The 22,765-nt window shown below is 41.8% G+C and overlaps 1 protein-coding gene across 5 annotated transcripts in view; it reads right to left on the bottom strand.

Moving 5' to 3' along the window:
* The window catches only part of sema6a (semaphorin 6A), a 193,771-nt gene that overhangs the window by 52,387 nt on the left and 118,619 nt on the right, over window positions 1-22,765 (bottom strand). For all 5 annotated transcript variants that reach the window (XM_008114038.3, XM_003223033.4, XM_008114040.3 and 2 more), the window contains exons 10-13: window positions 22,267-22,484; window positions 15,381-15,512; window positions 11,947-12,102; window positions 1,280-1,456 (exon numbers count right to left, since the gene is read on the bottom strand). In XM_008114038.3, coding sequence (XP_008112245.2) covers window positions 1,280-1,456; window positions 11,947-12,102; window positions 15,381-15,512; window positions 22,267-22,484 — 683 coding nt within the window. The remainder of the gene's footprint in view (window positions 1-1,279; window positions 1,457-11,946; window positions 12,103-15,380; window positions 15,513-22,266; window positions 22,485-22,765) is intronic.

Genomic DNA, 22,765 nt, shown 5'->3' with positions numbered 1-22,765 from the left:
ATATGCAAGTTACTATATTGGTTGCTGCAAGTTGCCTTAGAAACATGGATTGTGCCTCTGGGCAGTGCCATGAAGATGCTTTCCAAACAGAGATACTGATACCTATTAGAAATGTTTGTGAGAAGGAAAAATGGAATAAGGGAAAATATATTTGCCTCCTTTGCCTCAAAGTGTCATACACAACCTGTCAAAAACTCCTGGATTGTTGAATGGTGCCCAAACTGGCATAAGTTGGAATATAGCAGAATCAAATTGCCCAAGCCTACCTACCACTTACAGCAGTGGTTCTCGTCCTGGGGTCCCCACATGTTTTTGGTCTTCAACTCCCAGAAATTCTAACAGCTGGTAAACTGGCTGGGATTTCTGGGAGTTGTAGGCCAAAACACCTGGGGACCCACAGGTTGAGAACCATTGATCTAGAGCAACATGATTGCTGTTAAGAGATGAGTAATATAATGTATCTAACTTTGAGTGGTGATAAGACATAGGCAGCCACCTTAAACTGGTCAGACATTGATCCATCTAGCTTAGTATTATGAATTCTGATTGCAGTAGCTCTTCAGTGTTGCAGATGTGATTATTTTCTAGTCTGATATTGTGATCCCTGGTATCAACTGGTATTCTCCATCCAAATACTAACTGGGTGCACTCCACTTCACTTCTGAAATAAAAGAAAATTGGTTTCTACAGGGTGGTAAGAGGAAAATCCTGATAATTGCCATGAATAAATAAGAAGAGGGTGTGGACTCAGTTTATAGCCGGACTACGAACTCCTACACCTTAGCTCTCATTCAGAAGCATATCATAACTATAAGTAATATTACCGCTACCACAGAATGCTGAGTAGATTCCATAATTTATGTTATCAGAAATTTCATATTTCTTTTCCTACTACACAGATTTTATCCATTTTGGGTTGTGGTTACTGAGGCTTACAGTGATATTCATTTACAGTGAAAGATGTTCAGCAACAAAAGCCACAAAGAATTTCTTTGGGAATGAGAAAAAGGCTCTTTGAACAAGTGTCGTCTTTTTCCAATTATGTTTGATGTGTGATGTGTGGTGGTGGTTGTGGCTGAAGTGAGGGTGTATTTCTTGGAATGTGTTGCTCGTTTTTTTTTCATATTTTCAAAAAACAATAATACAGAAACACACATTTAGAATTCAATAATAATAAAGCACTTCCTTTGGGTATTTCCTTGTAGAGGCAGCACAATACATGAGAATTTAGAATTTGTTTTGAAAAAAAACAGAGAGAGAAAGAACCAATGATACACACTTTTCAGAATTATAAATGCTCATCTCCTCCAGGAAAAGGCTGTCGTTTAGAAAACCGCTAGTTCCTGTCCTGACCAAGAACTTCAAAATTATTCCTTTCTCTGATCCAAGGAAAACCACAGTGTGATTCCGATTTGGTCCAGCAGCATTATCTACAGCAATTTTGGTCAGGCGGTATCTGGAACGACAACATTACAGATTTAATATGGATTCCATATTGAGAAAAATTAAATATAAACGAGGAAATAAATACATAAATAATAACCACATCAACCTTCCATTTAGCATATTTCCCAGACAATACAGGTATGTCAAGAGTCAGACGCCAGTTACAAAACAGAGTTTATTCCGAAGATAAGCCAAAAAATAACATAAACACAGGAAATATCCTTGAAACACTTCACTTATCAGTGTTTCGAGAGTAGATTGGACAATAGTAACTCAAAAACGAGCCACGCTAATTTCCCATGCTGTCATTCAATAAAAAACTAAATAACGCTTCAATTCAGCTTTGGAAAACAAATAGAGTTAATTGCTGGAAAATAAACAAACTAGAAAAGCAGTAAAACTGCTTCCACAGTGCAGCTAAGCCGAGAGCCTCAAAGGGATGATGAATAGCCGTCGTCAGAAGAATCCAAGGTCAGGTCAGGAGGCAGCATAAATTCCGAAAGACAAACCAGTAGTCAGAAGCCGGGAGAAGTAGTCAGTGAGAGGGCGAAGACAGAAGCCAGGTCAAATACCAATCCAGAGTCCGAAAAGGGTGCAGTCATCCAAACCAGGTCCACGAAAAGGCACAAAGATGGTATCAGCAGATCCGAATCACAGTCCAAGTTCACGAAAGCACAGAGATCCCAATGGCGCCTCAGCAACACCTTGCCACATGCAAAGTGCAGTGGCCAAACATTCCCATTTTATTCCCCTTCCTCCTGGGTGACCAAACACTCACACCCAAACACCAGGTGTCCCAAATCTACTCAGAGTCTGAACTCCACACAGCTAGAGCTCGTGGATCTGGAGTACCTAGCAATTCGTCGGAGTCCCAATCATCCTGCCCACACTTAGCCCCATGAACACTTAAAGAACCATCCTCCCTTCTCCAAGCATCCCAATTGGGATCAGCTCCTGCAGAAACCCCAGGTTCAGAAGTATCCATAAGCCCCAAATCCCCAGACATCTCCGGTGGCTGTGCCTATTCAGTGCCCACTTCCCCAGTCACCACCTGTTCCTCAGCATCCATCTCCCCATCTGAATCTTCCTCAGAAGATCCCCCATATAGCTCTCTAAGTCGCTTCCTGCGCAACTCCTCCAGTGAACCCTCATCACGAGGGTTTTTTCTTCCTCTTCGAATTCCATCACCATCAACCATAATCCCCGAAGGTGCAGTCACAACAAGGTAAGTATTCAGTAAGCAGATTTTACCTATGAATACGATTTCCTAATTTAAACCATTTCACACAATACAGACTCAGGCCTAAACTGGGCCAACATGGAACAAAAAGAGTGATTTGAAAGCTACATCAGCCAGAGCCTTTTACTGTCCTCTTTCCAATTTGCTGAAAGTTTTTTTCCATGGATTCTAAGAAGTTAATTGTGTATTATACTTTTCTACATATGGGGTGTGCACTGATCTATTTGTACATTTTTGTAATGTATGTATGACTATTGTTCCGTCCCCCAGGACGATGGTTTGCCTTACCTATTGGTCGTTTGTTTGTTTTCCCTCCTTTACATTTTGTTTGAGCCTCTGGCTGCAAAAGCCTAGGAAAAATGGCTTGGAATCTGCAAGAGCTGGCTGCAGTTTTCTTTGCAGTGATTGGTCAAAGAATGCAACATCTTAGGACCGCCCTTTTTACCAGGGTCTAGTCTCCATTTTGGAGCTTCATTCTGGCTATAGTCTTCCAACGTGCTGGAGCTGTGCAAGGCTAACTGGGACAAATCATCCTCAAAACCAGGCCAATCTAAGCCTATCCAAATTAGATAAGTATTGAATTATATTGATCTGGAATAGGAACTCTAGTTAGAGGAGCAGGGTTATTCTGTCGCTTCTAGAACTAATCTTTGCTGTAAAGATAGGGAAGGAAAGAGTTTCTCCTTCTAATATAGGCAGCGTGATTAGGGTATAGTGGTTTTATAATCACTTTTGCCTTCTGGAACCAGGGATAATTCTGTACCTAAAACCTATAGAAATTTGTTTCATTTTCTGCAACTTTAAGATCTGTGCCAGGTTTACAACCTTGTATGAATAAACATCCTTTTTTGAAGTTATCCAGACTCAGTCGTTCAATATCTATAGGACAGCTTATAGGGATTTGCAGTTCGCCCGGATAAAGGACAGCACGTTTCAGTTTTATAGTTTTTTATTGTCCGGCGGACGGCACAGTTTTGAGGTAGATCAGCGGTTTTTCCGCTTGAGCTAGCTTGCACGGCTTATAGTTTTTTATAGTTTAGGAAGTTTAGTTTAGGCCGCGGCTTTTCCGCCTGAGCTCAGTCTGCATACCTAAAGACTCTACCAGCGTCTGAGGCAGTGGAGCCCGCTCTCAGACCTGAAGGAGTCAAATAGTGGGGCTCTATTTCCTTGCTATTTGGCTCGCGTGTGCGCACGTGGCCCAGTGGCTTTCTGGGTTTGCACAGGCTGTGCAGTTCCCAGCAACGTCCAGGGCTCCCTCGGCGGTAGACCTCGAGCCGCGGAGCACCAGCGACAGTTCTTTGGCTGGCTCTGAGGCGTGAAGCCCACCAGAACCAGGCTAGAACCTGGACAGGCCTGGCAACGCTGCTGCGAGTTCGGCCGGAGCACTCGGCCGGCTTCGACCTACCTCATCATCCTGCGGTGGTGACCTGCCTCATCGTCCTGCGGTGGTGACCTGCCTCATCGCCTGGCGGTGGTGACCTGCCTCATCGTCCTGCGGTGGTGACCTGCCTCATCGTCCTGCGGTGGTGACCTGCCTCATCGTCCTGCGGTGGTGACCTGCTTCATCGTCCTGCGGTGGTGACCTCCCTTCACAGCGGGGAGGAGGCGTCTTTTCTCTCCTCCTTTCCAAAGCCAGCCTCGGTGCTCCTTCGGCGGCAGGCCTCGAGCCGCAGAGCACGAGGTGCTTGAAAATTTGGCGAAGTCGCCATTTTGGCAGTTTACGTCACTCGGGCAAGGGAGGTATCAAGTGGCAAGTTGCTGTCAGTTGGCATTTTGCAGCTTGCCCACTAAAATCTGGCGCCAAAGGTCACTATCTTTGTAAAGTATAGTTACTTAGTGATATATATTGCTATGGTTAAGTGTTGTGCATTGTATTATATATTGCATTTGCTTTTATTGTAAATTTACTTGCTGGTATGTTGTATTTGCTTTTGTTGTAAATTTACTTGCTATTAAGAATACATAATGTCTATGCAATTTCAAGATGATACAGATGGTATACCTCCTTCTGAGGCTGAAAGTAGGAATGAAAGGCCCCAAAGGATAAAGCACCCTTCAGCCAAGATGCTAGCCCATCTAATAGATGAAAAGGAGCTCCTCCATGTGAGGTTAGGTTCGGCATGGGAGCGAATTGTAACATTGATGGACAGAATTGAGAGCTTGGGTATTACAAGGGTGCCATCCATATTACAGACCGACCTTGAAGAGACCTTCGGTCTCTGGAGGGGTTTGGTGTCTAAGATAGTCCAGGTCCTCGAGCGCATTAACGCCAAGGATTCAGAGTTAGAAATAGTGAGTGTCTTAGCTGACACTAATGAGAAAGAAAATAAGGTGAGGGCAATTCTAGATGCCTTGGAATTTAGTTCTCCATCTGTTAATCTAAGGTCTGAGCCAAAAGGAAATCAGTCTTCCTTATGCAGCCATGAGACCAATCTTTTAAAATCACCTGCTGTGGCACTTAGTCTTAAGTCCAACCGCTCTAGCCAGGTATCTAAGCTAAGGGAGTGTGCATCATCTAAACATAGCCACTCTAGCAAGTCTTCTGCTGCTGGGAGTGCCATCTCTTCCCTAGCTGCCTTGCACATTAAGGAGGCTGCACGTCTGGAGCTAAAGAGCAAGGTAGCGGGGGCGGAGGCTGATGCTAAGGCAGCTGATCTCACCCTTCCCTTTAAAGAAGAAGAGCAACGACTGCAAATAGAACAGGCCCGTAGACAAAGCGAAATGCAAATAGAACAGGCCCGTAGACAAAGCGAAATGCAAATGGAACAGGCCCAAAGGCAAGGTGAAATAGAAATGCTTAGAATAAGGATGGATGCTACTGCCAAAAAGGTAAGGGCTGAGACTTTGGCCAAGGCCCTAATTGAGCCACTCACAGAAGAAAATGTAAGTCAGTTGCCGAAGCAGGACCCTTCTTCCAAGGTGCTTGTGCATCTTAATAGCTTAAACAGCCAGTTTTCGGATGAGGAACAGGAAGACTTCTCTCCTTACCCAGAGCAGGGCCCCAAAGTCACTTTTGAGTTTCCTGCAGAGCAGAGCGTCATAGCGGGGAGCTCACCCTTGCCCGAGCTACCTGTGCCTCCTGCTAAATCCCTAGGTCAGTCAATCAGGGCCTCAAGGCCAAGTGCTAGTTGGCCCTTACAGACAGCTGCACAGGGAGCCACCGATTCGTCAGTGGTCGATGTCATCCCTCCAAGAGGCCAAAGGTTGACGCAAGGTGCACGGTGGGAGTCCACTCCACAACAGCAAACTCCTCAATTGTTCCCTTCGACGCCAGAGTCCCAGCTTGTCTCCATCATCAGAAGCCCCAGAAGAGATCTTAAGGACAAGGGTGTCGAAAAGTTTTCGGACAAGCCTGAGGAATTTCTTCTCTGGAAGGCCACCTTCCAGAGAGCAATCAGAGACTTAAAGTTATTGCCTGAGGAAGAACTGACTCTTCTGGCTGCATGGTTGGGCCCAGCCTCATCCTCACAAGTTAAGAAGATCTACGCAGCCCACGTAGCCGATCCCGACAAAGCCCTGGAAAAGGCCTGGGCCAGGTTGCAGCAGAGGTATGGGGCCAGCACAGAGATTGAAGCATCTCTTATGGACAAGCTCCAAAGGTTCCCAGCTTTAAAACTCAAAGACTTCAAACTCTTGTGGGACCTTAGCGATCTCCTTACGGAATTAGAGTCGGCCAAGGAGAATCCAGAACTGCCCGGTTTGAAGTGCCTCGATCAGCACCTGTCCCAGAGGCAGATCTTGACCAAGCTGCCCTTCACTTTGCAAGAACGCTGGGGACAGGAGGTCTTCAACTACAAGGAGGCCCACTCCCAGGCATACCCTCCATTTTCTCATTTGGTCCAGTTCATCACCAGGGCGGCCAGAGAAAGGAATGATCCGCAGACGGGCCTCCCCACCTTATACCAAGGGACCCATCCAGGGAAGGCATCTGAAGTGGACAAGAAACCACCTAGAGAGGCCAATAGACCTGTCAGCGTAAAGGCAGTCGAAACTCAACACAAGACTGATGAACCCAGGTCGGAGGTAAAAGAGGTGCTCTGCCCCATTCACCAAAAGCCTCACAGTTTGGCCAACTGCCGGGAATTTGGCAAGAAGCCTTATAAAGAAAGACAACAGATTGTACAGAAGCTGGGCATATGTTTTAGGTGCTGTGGAGCAACTCTTCACTTTGCATCCAACTGCAAAGAGGACGTCAAATGCGCAAGGTGTAACAGCCTTAAGCATTGCACCGCGATGCACAACTCTGACGCTGTCTCCCGCGCCAAAGGGGACACGTTTTCCAAAGAAGGATCATCTACTGAAGCCACCAACATGCAGGCCGCGTCACGGATGCAGGAGGATGCTCCATCGGTCGCCTGCACTGAACTATGCTCTGACGTGCACCAGTTCAGAGTCTGCCATCCCATCTGCCTAGCAGATGTATATCCAGCCAGAAGACCTTGGCTTAAAAAGAGACTTTACGTGGCTTTGGATTCACAAAGCGACGCCTCCCTGGCGACTCCAGAGTTTTTCCAACTGTTTGACATAAAAACCCAGACGGTCGACTACACCATGTCCACCTGTGTAGGGAAGAAGAAGTTGCAGGGTCGCATAGCATCCGGCTTTGTTGTTTCCTCTTGCGACCAGAAGAGGCAGTTCAAGTTGCCAGACCTGATTGAGTGTTCCTCCATCCCTCGGAACAAAAAACAAATTGTAACTAGAGAAGTTGTGGAGGCTCATCCACATTTGCGACGATTAAAGAATGCCATACCTGCTTTCCGTCCAGATGTGGACATTGCCCTTCTGCTTGGTGCGGACTGTCCGAACTTGTTCTATGTGAACGACCAAGTTAAGGGACCTCCAGGGGCGCCCATTGCTCAGCTGCTACCACTAGGCTGGACAGTTACAGGCCCAGTGTGCATAAACAAGATGCACCCACCATCGTCGTTGGACTCCAATCAAGCACAGGTGCTTAAAGGTGGACGTCCTACACTTGTGCGCAGTTGCCTAAGTCACATCTCAGTCTACTGCCAAGCAATAACTCCAGAGTATTCCTCCATTTTCAAAGTCTCTGAGAGAGACGAAGCCACAGCGCTCTCGAAAGATGAGCAAAGGTTTTCGGACATTATGAATGCTCAAGTCTCACGAAGTGCAGAGGTGAAAGCCTGCAAATCAACCACAGAAATCAAGATGGGCCAAAGATCTTGCCTGGAACCACACCGTTTTGAATGTTTTTCGGAGTGGCACAGTCTTCTTAGAGCAGTTGCTAGGCTTATACATTGTTTAGCTTGCAAAGATAGTGAGCCTTTACAGGTCCAGGATATGATAAAGGCTAAGAGCGTCATATTCAAGTCAGTACAGAGATCTGCTTTCAAGCAGGAAATAGCTAGGCTAGAGCAAGGGCTCAACATCCCTAATCAAAGTCTTCTAAATGAGTTAAACCCATTTCTAGACAAGGAGGGTATTTTGAGAGTTGGAGGAAGGTTAGCCAAAGCTAAACTCAAGGCGTGCATAAAAAACCCCATCATCATACCCCCTAATAGTCACACTGCATTGCTGCTCGTTCGGCATCACCATGAAAGGATCCATCATCAGGGTAGAACTCTAACTGAGGCAGCCCTTAGAAATGAAGGTCTGTGGGTAGTTAATGCCAAAAGGTTGGTCAACAGTTGTATTTTCAAATGTGTTAAATGCAGGCGCCTTAGGCGAAACTGTCAAAGTCAGTTGATGGCAGAACTACCTCAGGATAGGACTTTGACAGACCCACCCTTTTCCCATGTGGGAATCGATGTGTTTGGTCCTTGGGAGGTTGTCACTAGGAAAACCAGGGGTGGTGTTGTAAATAACAAGAGGTGGGCAGTTTTGTTTACTTGTTTAGTAATACGAGCTGTCCATATAGAAGTCATAGAAGGGATGGACACTTCATCATTTTTAAACGCATTAAAAAGGTTCATAGCCCTCAGAGGGCCAATTAAGTCAATTCGGTCGGACTGTGGCACCAATTTTGTAGGTGCGACCAAAGAACTCAATTGTGTGTCTAGGTTTGGGAGAGACCCAAAGGTTCAGAACTTTACGAATACTGAACAAATTATGTGGATTTTCAATGTTCCTCACGCCTCCCATATGGGTGGTGTTTGGGAGAGGATGATTGGTATTAGTCGCAAAATCCTTAATGCCATGTTTTTGAGTCATAGGTCATTGACGCATGATGTTTTGGTGACACTTATGGCGGAAGTTACCGCAATTATCAACAACCGGCCGCTGGTTCCCCTTACCAGTGACCCTGAGAACTTACAACCACTGACTCCTGCACTTATTTTGACACAAAAGGTGCCAGGATGGAAGGACGTCATGTTGCCAGTTCCGGACGGAACTCACCGTGCCCTGTGGAAACAGGTGCAGTCCTTGGCCAACCACTTTTGGAAAAGGTGGAAAGCTGAGTACTTAAGCCAGCTTCAAGCTAGAAGAATCTGGCAAAGCCCACAGGACAACATTGAGGTTAACAACGTTGTGTTGTTAAAGGACAAAGACTTGCCCCGCCATGCGTGGCCCATGGGCATTGTATTAAAGACCTTTCCTTGCCCGGACGGTAAGGTCAGGAAAGTTCAATTAAAGACTTGCAACAGAGGCAAAGTGTCCATTTTGGACAGACCAATTAGTGACCTCGTGTTGCTTATTGGAGATGTTTAAAGTTCTAGTGTTTGTATTGTTGTGTATACAAAGGTGTTTGTATGTTTTTGATTGGTAAATTCCCATATCCTGGGAATTTAGCGGGGAGTGTTCCGTCCCCCAGGACGATGGTTTGCCTTACCTATTGGTCGTTTGTTTGTTTTCCCTCCTTTACATTTTGTTTGAGCCTCTGGCTGCAAAAGCCTAGGAAAAATGGCTTGGAATCTGCAAGAGCTGGCTGCAGTTTTCTTTGCAGTGATTGGTCAAAGAATGCAACATCTTAGGACCGCCCTTTTTACCAGGGTCTAGTCTCCATTTTGGAGCTTCATTCTGGCTATAGTCTTCCAACGTGCTGGAGCTGTGCAAGGCTAACTGGGACAAATCATCCTCAAAACCAGGCCAATCTAAGCCTATCCAAATTAGATAAGTATTGAATTATATTGATCTGGAATAGGAACTCTAGTTAGAGGAGCAGGGTTATTCTGTCGCTTCTAGAACTAATCTTTGCTGTAAAGATAGGGAAGGAAAGAGTTTCTCCTTCTAATATAGGCAGCGTGATTAGGGTATAGTGGTTTTATAATCACTTTTGCCTTCTGGAACCAGGGATAATTCTGTACCTAAAACCTATAGAAATTTGTTTCATTTTCTGCAACTTTAAGATCTGTGCCAGGTTTACAACCTTGTATGAATAAACATCCTTTTTTGAAGTTATCCAGACTCAGTCGTTCAATATCTATAGGACAGCTTATAGGGATTTGCAGTTCGCCCGGATAAAGGACAGCACGTTTCAGTTTTATAGTTTTTTATTGTCCGGCGGACGGCACAACTATCAACATATTTTTATGAGCATTACTAGCCTTGCAGAGCAGTTCTGTGTTTGCCACGGAGTTTCCTTTTGGATGGAAGAAAGAAAAACAAGGCTTTTGCTTTTTGGCATAACCACAGCAATTTTTTTTGGGAGGGGGGTGGCTTCAGGAATCAAAATCTATTTTTTAAAATGATCTCAAAAGTCATTAATATGTTATGTTAACCTTTTGCTTGAGAAATTCAAGAAAGAGAAATATCCTCTTCAGGAAAATCAGTGATAAATGAACAACACAATATTTTAAGCTGTGTTTCCAAACTCTGATACTTATAGAATATAAACCAGGAATGGGAGCTATATGACCTTTTAGATGTTGTTAAAATGCAACTCCTAACATTCCTCACTATTGACTATTGTAGTTCTGATAACGTTGCATTTTAACTATTTTTAGTGGGCCACATAATTCTCACTCAGATGTATAAAGTCCCTACATAAGTGTGATTTGGGTGTAATGCACAAATCTGCTTGAAATACAATGCTCACAGCTAATTTGATGCACTTTACAGATACTAGCAATTACAGATTCTGGAGGCTAACTGATGAATCCTTGAGAGGGAAAATATATTCTCATTATTTTTATTTCTTATGCTGACCTAGGGCTACTGGGATGTGAACTGTTTTCTTTATACACTTGTGTAAACATCAGAGTTGTTCTTAACATATCCTGACAGAAATCAGTGCATCCTGAAAACATCCTGGCAGACAGATTTAATATCCAATCGGCAATCCCTTCAGAAGCTTGTTATATTTACATAGTTTCCTACTGAAGCAGTTAAGAATAGATGAGAACCCAAAAGAACAATTCTAGAATTACTGAGTATTTATTATGTTCTTAACCCACTGAATAACCTCTGTTGCTGAAATACAACTTATAAAATAGTGATAAAAATAAATGAAAAATCTAGATAAAATCATCAGCAGCATATATAAAACCAAAAATAAAGTCTGAAACAGATAAAACAGTGGACATGTCTACATGCAGTGAACTCAGTTCCTAACACACCTGGGAATAGAAAAACATTTTTACCTGTGACTGAAAAGTGCATGATGAACATGCCAGGTGGGCCTCTTGATTCTGGAAATAAGAGTAACACCATGGAAGAGGTCCTTTCTCATACAACTACCTGCCTTGTTTCATTTGGCAGAGACTCTTAAAAAAGAGCTCTAGATGATGATTTTTGTCTGGCTAGTAAATATGGGGGAAGATGTTTTTCCAGACCCTATAGCCCCAAGTTGCTTTTACTTTGTGGGCTGAGGATACATTGACTGGAAAAAGTAAAATCCCATCATTAAAGTTCCCCAGATAGTACTTGGGCAATTTCCAACTCTCTCCTACATCACAAGAATTAGAATGCAATAATAAACAGTTATCTGGGTGCAAACCCCATTAGAAATAGCAGGACTTACTTACATGTATTCATCTATTTCTATATTTTGTTTTCAAACATAGTGGCATAATTTAGAGAGTTATAAACATTTCTAAATCTGTTTGGGATTTCATCATTCTTAATAATTTGATACCATCAATAGAGTCTGTTATATCCTTTATCACTCCAGACTTTAAATTGTTTTACAAGAGTATTTTAAATTGTACCAATCATATAATCCTTTTTATAGGTTCTGATGTTCCCTCTATTGTAAAAATTAACCATTTTCATCTCCCTGTTCCTAGTTCTTTCATCAGTTTCCACTCCAGGAGAAATAGGATAAAAATACATGAAAGTAATCTGAAGGAAAGATTATTTACCTGACCATTGTCCGTAGAAACCATGGCTTGTTGACAATTGATGGTACTGCTTCATCCATGAGAGAATGTGTTTTGATGAAGTTTAGAGTGTCATCTGGAAATTCATTGGAGGATGTATACTTTTCAAGTAATGTAGAACCAGCACAGGAACCAGGCCTAAATTAAAAACAGGATGGGAGGGAATTTACTGCTTTGTGCAATGATTCTACAAAAAACTATTTTTAATCACCCATTATTATTAGCTGAAAATATGCCAGAGGCTTTTCAGAAGAAAGTGAACAATGTACGATGTCCCCAACTGAGGCACTCTTAAATTTCCTTTGGGCCTAGTGATTCCAGTATACAAGTTTAGCCTTCAGCACTTGGTTATGCATTATCATGGGAATACCTGATTTATGACCATTCGTGCACATAAATTTCCTAAACAGCTTATGAAGTTTGTAAAATGCAAGTTCACAGTTCATCCATCTACATAGAGCCCAATAAACACATACAGAGTTTGGCAAGGTTGTGCTTACTCCTTAATCATGCTCCAGATTTACTTCTGCCAGGCTCTTGTTCTTAGAATTAAGATCACTTTATATTTAATTTGAAAGGGAAATGTTACATTTTATTCTGGAAGTGTGAAAATAAAGCCATTTTAAACCACAGCTTGGAGGGTGAATCAAGCCAACATCAAAGCAAACAACCTTTCTGCTATGTCTCCCAAGAACATTTTATTTTTTTGACAAGAATGAAAACCCAAGGCTTTTAAACATGAGTCTGGAGAGTCCTTTAATAAGACACAGTGTTATCTGTCTTGGATAACTGGAATACAAATACGCTCCAATTTTTCCTGGAATCTCCCCAGTACTTTCATGGAAGCTGGGCCAAAACAGCGAGATACTGGCAGCAGGAAAATCTACTGTCTTTTGCTGATGAAACCCTACCCTGTGAGTTCTTTTTATTTACAATTCCTTCTTGTGTACAGAAGCTTTGCTTCTCCAGAGTTCAAACTGCAAGAGACTCTGAAGTTTACACAGTGCTTGCAAGAGATGGGTAGACTGAGTGACTGCCAGTAACGTTTAATTCATTTACAGTCATGAGCCAAATTACAAACCTGCATGAGTTCTTTGTTATAACGTAGCATTATTTGAAAAAAATATATATATTTTTAAAAAACCCATAAGTTGCAGCAGAAGATGCACACAGGCATAAAGATATTGGAATTACTATTTGAACAGGATGGCCAAAAAGGAAATGAAATAGAAATACCCCAGAAAGCAAAAATAAAAAAAGAAAGAAAAAAAAGGGGGGGGGGAGGTAGGAGTTGAACAAACATTCTCCTGGGAGGTCATGGACTTTCTCTTTCCTTGCCATTAGGCTTGCCAATTCTCAGGGCCCAGCCCCAAATCTCCAGTTTTCATGGACCATTGCCAAGTGGGAAATGAGGGTACAAATTCTGTTTTTTTTGGGCCCATTTCCAGGCAAGAGGAAATAACTGTGTGCAAATCTGCAGCTCAGTCAGTAGAATATAACTCACAACAATTTGCAATGCTTAATCAATTCATTCCTACAAAAAACTTTTCAGGGAGTCTACATACAGGTTGAGCATCCTTTATCTGGCATTCTACAATCTGAAATACTCCAAAACCTTAAATTGTCCACCCTGGTGGCTGCAATAGTGACTCCTTTGCTTTGTGATGGTTCAATGTGCACAAATTTTGTTTTGTGAACAAAATTAATTAAAAAAATATTGTGTACAAAATTACCTTCAGGCTATGTGTACAAGGTGTAAATGAAACATAAATGAACTTTGTATTTAGACTTGGGTCAGATCTCCCAGATATCTCATTTATGTATATGTATGAAAAAACAGATCCTCGAAAAGATTAGGTCTTTGGGATATTGTGTGTGTGTGAATGTTACTGTTTTGAAGTGTACATTGTATGAATGCTTCTTTGTAGTTTTTTCACACAGTGTTTTTAAGCAGTAACAAAAAGGTACTATGACTCTATTATTCTAACAGGCACAGATTCACTGAAAGCAGTGTTTCTCAATTGGAGGGTAGGATAAGGGGCACTACATATCCTTGTCATCATTCTTCTAAGAACAGGATGAAAAGGCAGCTAGAAATTCTGATGTTTCTGATCTGCAATTGTAGGGAAGTATATTTGTCTTCCACTCTCAGCCATAGAACCAGCTCTTCCATACTCTCCAGTATGATGTGAGCATTGCTGGTTGTTTCATGGCAAGGTAGGACTCCTCCCTGCTTTATTTAGGTTTTTGCTTATTTCATACTATATTGGGAGGAATTTTGATGATGATACTGTCTTTAAATAGGCTGGCAGGTTGTCAGAAAAGGAGGAAGCATTTAAGTGTATATGATGGTGAAGGGCAGGATTTTGGGATGGATAGGAGTCCATCTTTGAGAGTTTTGCTCTCACTTTAAATCCTGTGACTTGTGGGGAAGTGTGCCTTAGTAGATGACTGGTCAGGGGGCAACCAAGTTATTGAACTGACCACAGGGCTCAGATGTTTTGCCCAAGGGAAGGCCAGGGAGGCTGTCAAGGGTGACACATGGCTTCAGCTGATCCTGCACCAGGTTGCTCCCTGCTCTTGCCCCATTCAGGCTCAACCCTGCTTAAATACATTTTAGGTCAAACTAAGTTTAACCTACTTCTCTGTGTCATTAATCCATATTTAGTCATTATTTTTTTTGCTGTTTGAGGAAGAGAGGCAGTAATATTGTTTCCTTGCCAGGTTGCCCAGCATTGAGAGTTAGTAGACGGGGCAAAAAAGACACCCTGTTGTTGCAAAAGTGGCAAGAACTTGGGTGTTCTGGCTTCTTATCCACTGCACAGGAGTGTTAAGGAGCAAGAAAACAGTTCAGTGGACCCTGAACAAACACTGGCTGTGATCATGGACAGAGGTCAAGAGTGGAAAAGGGACTCTGCCTTTCTGCATAATTGGGGGGGGGGGCAGGAACTAGGGGAGAGCTGTTTTCCCCAGACAAGGCACACGATTTGCCTTCTATTTGCAAAGGCATTGACCTATTGCTGCTCTCCTGTCTACTAAATGGGGATGACAGAGATTGAGTATCAAGGCCCACAGAGGCCTGTGTCATTATCTTTTTTTCTTGGCTCAACATCAAGCTATATTCTTAATCACATCTGCTTCTGAGGAAATGGTTTAATTCCCTCCTATTCTCTAAGGAAGAGAGGTTTAGACTATTTTCTACCCCACCAAGCATAATTTTTCACTTCTGCCTGAATAGAACATTACTTAGTTAGGTTTGTATGTGGCATGAACCCATTTACTTTCATTTGGGTTTTCATCCCTCCCGCATTTCTCTGTTTATCTTAACTGTCTATAGAGTATATTAAATCTTCCATTACTATGAAAAGTCTTGAATTCCCAGTCCCCTTCTGCAGAAAACTTGCAAGAAAAGTTACCTGGGCTTAGGCACTCGTTCGTCAGGAACTGGAGTCCATATTGAATCTGGGGACTTCTGTTCCTTGAATCTTCCAGTAAATACATTAGCAATGTCAAGAATATCATAAGCGCAAACAGCCGAGCCGGGGATACTGAAATGTGACATTTCCAGAAATAGTTACTCATTCGGAAGTTATGCATATATTTTTTTCATTTTCATTGTTTTGGTCTGGGAAACATGCTGCATAGAAGCCTTCCTGTCACAGGGCGTTTGATTGTGAACTTCCCAACCTCTGGTTATTGACAGCAAAAGGCTGCCCTCATGCAGACATCTGAGATGCTCCAGTGGGCAGTCAGTTCCTGTCAGCACTGCTTTCCTTCAAAAGGATAAAACTGAAATCACATCACAGGAATTCTGAAGGCCTAAACGATTCTGAGAGATATACTTCCATGGTACTAATAACTTACTAGAGTATTCAAAACTTAACAGGATGAAACAAAAGAAAGGAACCCACTGCCCATGTGTGGATGGAAAATCACATTGCAAATTTAACACATTTCCGACAGGATATTTGGTGGATACTGCTATATCTCTGGTTGCATGCTAGAAATCATTCATAGGATGGAGCAGATACATTTTGCATGCTGATGCTCATCATTCAACCTGAAAGTTCAGCAAAATACCACTATCTGCCAGTTGAAGTTCTGCGCGTCATTCGATTTTCCTGTATGTTTCTGGCTGAGTTCCTATGAACAGGAATTTGCTTAACTCAGTCAACTGTAAGGCGTTTACAGAAGCAAATGCAGCTTAGCTTTACTCCCAGAAAAATTTAAATTTGGACTTTTTGATTATTTGCCTGTAACCTAATAGTGGCAATCACTAAATATAATTACAGTCTTACACAAACACTTTTAGAAGGGCTTAGATGTTTCTTTTAGTCAATGGCTTTGGGGCATGAATTATTCATGACTCTGCCTTTGTTGTTTACACATGGCCTACTATAGTACGTTTCTGTCTGTCTTGAGCTACATCGTTCTGATCAGATAGTAAGCACCATCTGGCTGAGAGTTATAATCCTGATTTAAGGTTGAGAGGCACTGTGATATATTCAGGCACTGGAATTTGATTCTTGGAGGTGGAGATAATACTAAGGGAGCAATCTAACAGGATATTATTAGAGAACAAAGTTAAAGCAGAATGTTAAGTAGATTATTTAATTTTCCCACAACGACAATAGGTAGCACGAAAATTAGTGAAACTGTACTCATAAAGGTGGTATCTTGCTTTCCAGTGTTTGTTTGTAGGCAATTAATCAAGGTTTTCGTTTTGTTGCGTTGCACTATGAGACATATTTATCATAGCGTTTTCAAGCAACACTGGAGTTGTACTGGGAACACATTCCATCTACAGTATATATTAGAGAGCCAACATGCTGTAGTGGATTGAGCACTAGACTACTACTCTAAAGACCAGGGTTCAAATCCCTGCTCAGCTAAGGAAAACCACTGCATGGACTTGCAAGCCATTCTTCTCAGCCTCAGAGAAGGAGGGCAAAGGCAATTCCTCCCAAACACATTTTGTCAGACAATCCTTTCACAGTCAGCCCTTGTGGTCACCATAGTCCAGAAATTACTCAAAAGCACACAGCAACACAACACTAGTATGAAATAATGTATTACAATTCTGTTTTATTATTTGGTGCTTCAGTTCTGGAGAATCTTACACAACTGATTAACATTGGAGGGGACTAGAGTATGTTGGCCTGCACAAATGCAAGATCAGTAGAAGAGTGATTCTGATGACTGTGCCTTTTCTGTTATATGTTATATATGGTGCTCTTTACAGATATTACAACTTTTACAAGGTCAGGATGAAGAAGAGGTGTCATCCATCCATCTGAAATATGGCTATGTCACATTTTACTGATTCTGATATATGGATCTGGGACCTCGGCCTAATTGCAGAAGTGTGCACACTTATATAGGCCAGAACAGAAGGGATCTGTCCTGGTTGCTAGTCACTGGCTTCAGTCTAACAATGTAAATATCTACAGGTGGACTTATACTACACTGCTCCCTAATTTACAGTAATTCCCTTGAAATGTCATGCATAGCCATTACATGCTCATAATAAGTAGGAAGGATCAGAGAAGCAGCTGGCTACCTGCCTGTAATCAGATGCACACTGATTACAGAAGCGATGAGAGCTCTGGAGGAACCTGTCAGATCTCGGTGCTGATATCATTAATTCATGTCTGCCTATGGGATAGGAAGCAGACTGACTGTGTATCTACACTGTAGGGTAATGCAGTTTGATACCACTTTAATTGCCATGGCTTAATGCTACAGACTCATGGGAGTTGTAGTCTGGTGAAGCACTACAACTCTTTGACAGGAAAGGCTAGAGACCTGCAATTCCCATGATTTCATAACACAGCACTGTCAAGTTAAAGTGCTATAAAACTGCATTAATTCTACAGTGTAGATGCACCCTAGGTCACAGAATGCAGTAGTGGGTCAAGGGGAGGGATTTTAAGCACCACAGAGGAAAGAATACAACTACTGCTGCAGCACCTCAAAAAAGGCATCTGCTTATGCAAGGGACACTTAAGTGTACTGCTGCCCCAAATTGCTGGCCATAGAGGATGTTGTTTTTACTTAGGGAACTGAAGCTAATGTCTATTACATTATATCTGGAATCACTGTGATGTTCTGCTTGTTCACTTGATCAATGATGCAAGGGTAGAATATAGCAAGGACAGAAAAACACACCAGCATCAAACCAGAAACACTATTCAGACGTGCATCCTTTTACATCCTCTCTTGCTGTTTCCCTCAGCCCTCCTTGTGTTGGAAGGGTACATGTGCATTAGTTATGGTAGGTTTTTCTCATGATATTGGCTCTCTAGGCAATTTTCTTGGGTTCTAATTTTTGAAGGATTCCTATATCAGTAAAGTAGGCTTCCTGCTGTAGAAATTAATTTCCCAATACATAGAGGACTGCAAAGACAGGGGATGGATGTAATAGATTGGTAGGGCCAATCAAGCTTCTCTCTGCATCCTTTTTCATGTGTTTTTGTTCTTGTAAAACGCAAACTTTTGAACTGGGAACCAATGGAAAACAATGAAAAAATAGCAGTTTAAAAGCAATACGTAAATCAGTGTAAAGTGGGAAAATAACAGTCTTTCCCTGAAGAATTTCATAGAGAAAAAATTCCAAAGATTCAGAGTCACTAAAAATATTCTCTCCCTGGTTGCCAACTGTATTTTTACAGGTTACGATGGCATGGGGATCAATAAAGGCATCAGAGATCACAATATTGATTATGGTTTTTTTGGAAATAATGTCAGTAATTTCAGGAATCTAAGTTTCCAAATATGTAGGCTTTACATCTCCTGAGTATCAATACTTATAAAAGGCAAACACCATCTTTTGATAAATATTTTGATCTTCTGCAGTCCTTCTATCTCATCTTAGTGGGATCCACTAAAATAGCCTGTTTGCAACCTGAAAAGTTGCAAACCTCTGGCTTGTGTTCTATGACTAACCAACTAACTAACTGGAGGTCAGCTGTGACCAGCAGTGCTGTGGAATTTGAAGAGGCATGCATGGATGTCAAAACATGCCAAGAGGAAGGCACATCAAGCTAACCCTCATCAAGACCGCCTTTGATCTGGAAACCAATGCCCTCACTGTGGAAGAACATGCAGGTCAAGAACAGGGCTCTACAGTCACCTATGTATCCACCACCAACACTGCACTTGGAAAGCCATCATACTCAGACAATGAGGGATCGCCTAAGCAAGTAAAATTTCTATGATTTGGTTCTGCTAGAATGTGATGAAGCAAAGAAATCCACAAAGTGGCTTTTATATGGACAATGCTAGTTAGGTATTTCTTTAAACAGAAACTTGTTCGCATTGGCAGCTCACGGCTGGGGAGTAGACACACCTCAGCCCAACATTTCCCATTATGGTAGAGGCTTCCCCCTACCTTGCACTATAAGCTATCAATGTTGCATTTATGGCAATTCCAATTGGGTAAGAAATTTTGAAGTAGCAAGATAGTAAAAGAGAAATGCTGTTATTGTGATTTTATCACCTCCGCAAATTCGGACTGAAAGTAGCTTACAAATCAAAATAATACTATTGAAAACATTTAAAAAGTAAATTTTTAAATAGCATTGAACTATTTACACTATTAAAACAATTCATAATAGAGTAAAACAGGAAATTAAAATGTTTTAAAAAGTTCTTTGAAACAGTTTTGTTAAAACAATACAGCCAGCACATGGTTGATGGATTGTTGTGGAAGAATAATGAAGGTTAAATCTGTGAATTTACTTTATGGAGATTTCTTATGCATTACATCTCCCAGCCAGTTAAATACATATTATTTTCAACAATAGGACTTTTCGCAAAATAAAATATCCCTGCTTCCTGTGGTCGGCTGTATTTTCAATGCATGGCATTTCCAAAGCAGCTGCTATAGTTTGGTTGTCAATAGTAGCTATTATGCCACTGTTGCCTTCACTTTCTTCCCATGCCAAAGTAATGAGAAGTTTGCTTTTGACCTTGCTGGGGTGACCTTTTGACTTTAGGTAGCATGAGTACATGAACTGAATCATTCCCTCTCCCCTGTCACAGAAATCACTGTAAAGAAACAGGATCTGGTTGTCACAACAGCAATTTGACATAAATTAGCATATTTGCTGAAGTTTCCCAGCGACCTTAGAAACAGGAGATCTCAACATGTTTCCATAAATTACTTGGAAGTACTGCCAGTGTTTACCAGTTCTTAACAGAGCTAATGCTATAAAAGCCTTTTACCAACTGACCAAAAACAATGGGTGTCAGAACTACTGCTTCTATTCACAACTTGACATTGCCAAATGTGCAAAGAAGAGGACAGATCCATTCACAGAAAGGGAAACTCTAGTCTATATTGAGGGAGAATTATTTACATTGAGGATATACTCGATTTTTCCTATATGAATTATATGAAGTACAATCTGCTAGGAGAAGATTCTCCTTAAATGTATAGCCATCCTCAGAAAATACCCTGTTCCATTCCATATTTCACATTTATATCAATGGGGCTTGAGGAGAACAGTCCACAAAGAATTCTGTTTATCATCTTTCAATTATTACAAAAAGAATGGTAAGCACGAGCACACAAATAACCCTTCTCAGCTCATTATTCTGAATAGTAAACTTGAACATTTCCCTTGGTGAGAGGTGCATGTCTCTGAGGACAGATATGGCTCTAACAACACAAAGCAAAGGTTCATAAGGTCTGACTTTCCCTTTTGGGAAGCAAGAAAAGATTATGAAAGTCATCAATTCCAATCTTGCAAATCCTGTGTGGTTTCAACAAAGGGCGTATCCACACTGCACTTACAACAGTGTCTCACCTCTTTTAAGTGCCATAGCCCCATCCTATGGGATCCTGAGGTTTGTAGTTTTGAAAGATATTTAACCTTCTCTACCAAAGAATGATGGTACCTCACTAACTTAAAACAACAATAGGATTCTGTACGATGGAGACACAGCAGTCAAGATTATCTCAAACTGCAATAACTCTACAATTAGGATACGCTGTAAGTTATCGTGAGTGGGAAGGTATTTCCAATGGCTCTTTGAATCACTTTAATGCATGCAAAAGATGCAGGTGACAAGGAAGTCAAGTCCATGTGGCCATGAATGCTGGACCAATTCATTCATATGCCATGAAAATATTTTGCCATTGTATCTGAAACAGGTCACCGATTTCCTCCTGGATGTAAATGCAAACAGGGAGGAAAGGTTTATGATGCAAGATATTTGGCTGCTTCCTGTACTCTGCCATGCTACTATAATGAGGGAAGCACAAATATAATTTAACTAAATAAAGATTTGCATTTGCAAGCATTTACCCCTGGCTTCTATTCACATGGCTAAAAACAGCTACCAGAAGATGACAAACGCATGGGAATTGGATTGGCTTGTGCCACTTTAAAACCATGTTTAAAATAAAAACATAATACTTTCCCTTCCCGTGTGCATGAAAATGCAAATATTCCTTTTGGGGAGGAGTCTTACATGCTGAAATCTGTCCATATCTATGAACAGTGTGGGGGGGGGGGGAGGGAGGGAGAGAATAGAATATAAAATGTCATGGCTACGGTCACTGAAAATGGTTTACCATGCATGGTTTTACCATGCATATGACCTATGGCACATCTACTGACACTATAAAGCAGCTTGGAACCAACTTGGGATGAGCTGGTTTTGCTGAATCAGATTGATAGATGTAGAAATCATTTTAGGACAGGAAGCTGTACAATGAACACAGAACCTGACCTTAAACTACTCTGTGAGTCCCCCCCCCCCAATTTTTGGGTGAGATGTGACCAGCGCTCCAAAGGTGTAAGAGGTGGGGGGAAAAGGAAAGGTGATAGTTAGGAATGGAGATAATCAACTACCCTCCCAGGGAGGTCAGTTAGCCCCCTGCTAGCCAGCCTTTTGGGAGGTGGCTTGTACCATGTTCTAAATTCTACAAAGTGCTTCAACCAAGCAGGTATCTACAATGTGCTCTGTATTCTGTGGAACTGATTTTTTCCTGCAATCTGAGATATACTGGGATCTGCTGCAGAACATTCAAGGTCTTAACTTGGACTTTCTTGTGACCTTCTTTAATGCAACCTTTTAGCCCATGCTGCAGCCTCATTGGTGTGTGTGTTTTGTGGCCACTGTAGTTTTGAGTAGGCTTGGAGCTGCATTAAATGGTCAGTATAGATGAGCCTCACATGCATTACATGTTTAATACCAAATTATCATACAGCAAAAAAAAAAGAAGAAGAAGAAGAAAGAAAAAGAAAAAAAAGAAAAGAAAACCTAAGGCTCACCTAATATGAAAATAGTTACCTGTTATAAGGGGTGGAGAAAGTAGCTAAAACAATATTCCGGCCATTGATATGGACAACATCTGTAACTGCCTGCAGTATGTTGAAGTAGAAATGGGAGTCACCAGGAACTGAGCAGTTGAGTCGTGCCTTCAGGAAGGAAGTCCACTGTTTTTCTAACACTCGTTGGGATCCACCCATGTCATTCTTGCAAACCCGAGCGACTCTGGGAAAAATGACCTACAATAAGGAAAGGTGGGATGGGGTGAGGAGGAATAAAGAAACTGGAATATGTATTTAATGCAGTCAAGCTTTCTTTTCCCCCTTGAAAAAGACAGACAGGATAATGCTGGGTGTTTAATTTGATCTCATGTTTCTATAATTTGTGACAAATAACCAACAGAAGAAAATTCAGGTTTGGAACTGTGTGCTATGGAAAGATAAGCTTGTGACATTTCATATACAGACATAAATCCGTCAGGAGATCAGTTCTTAGCCTCATAAAACTCATTTATATGCAG

Source organism: Anolis carolinensis, chromosome 2 (genome assembly GCF_035594765.1).
Source record: "Anolis carolinensis isolate JA03-04 chromosome 2, rAnoCar3.1.pri, whole genome shotgun sequence".
NCBI lineage: Eukaryota > Metazoa > Chordata > Lepidosauria > Squamata > Dactyloidae > Anolis > Anolis carolinensis.
This window is presented reverse-complemented; position numbering and strand designations above follow the sequence as displayed.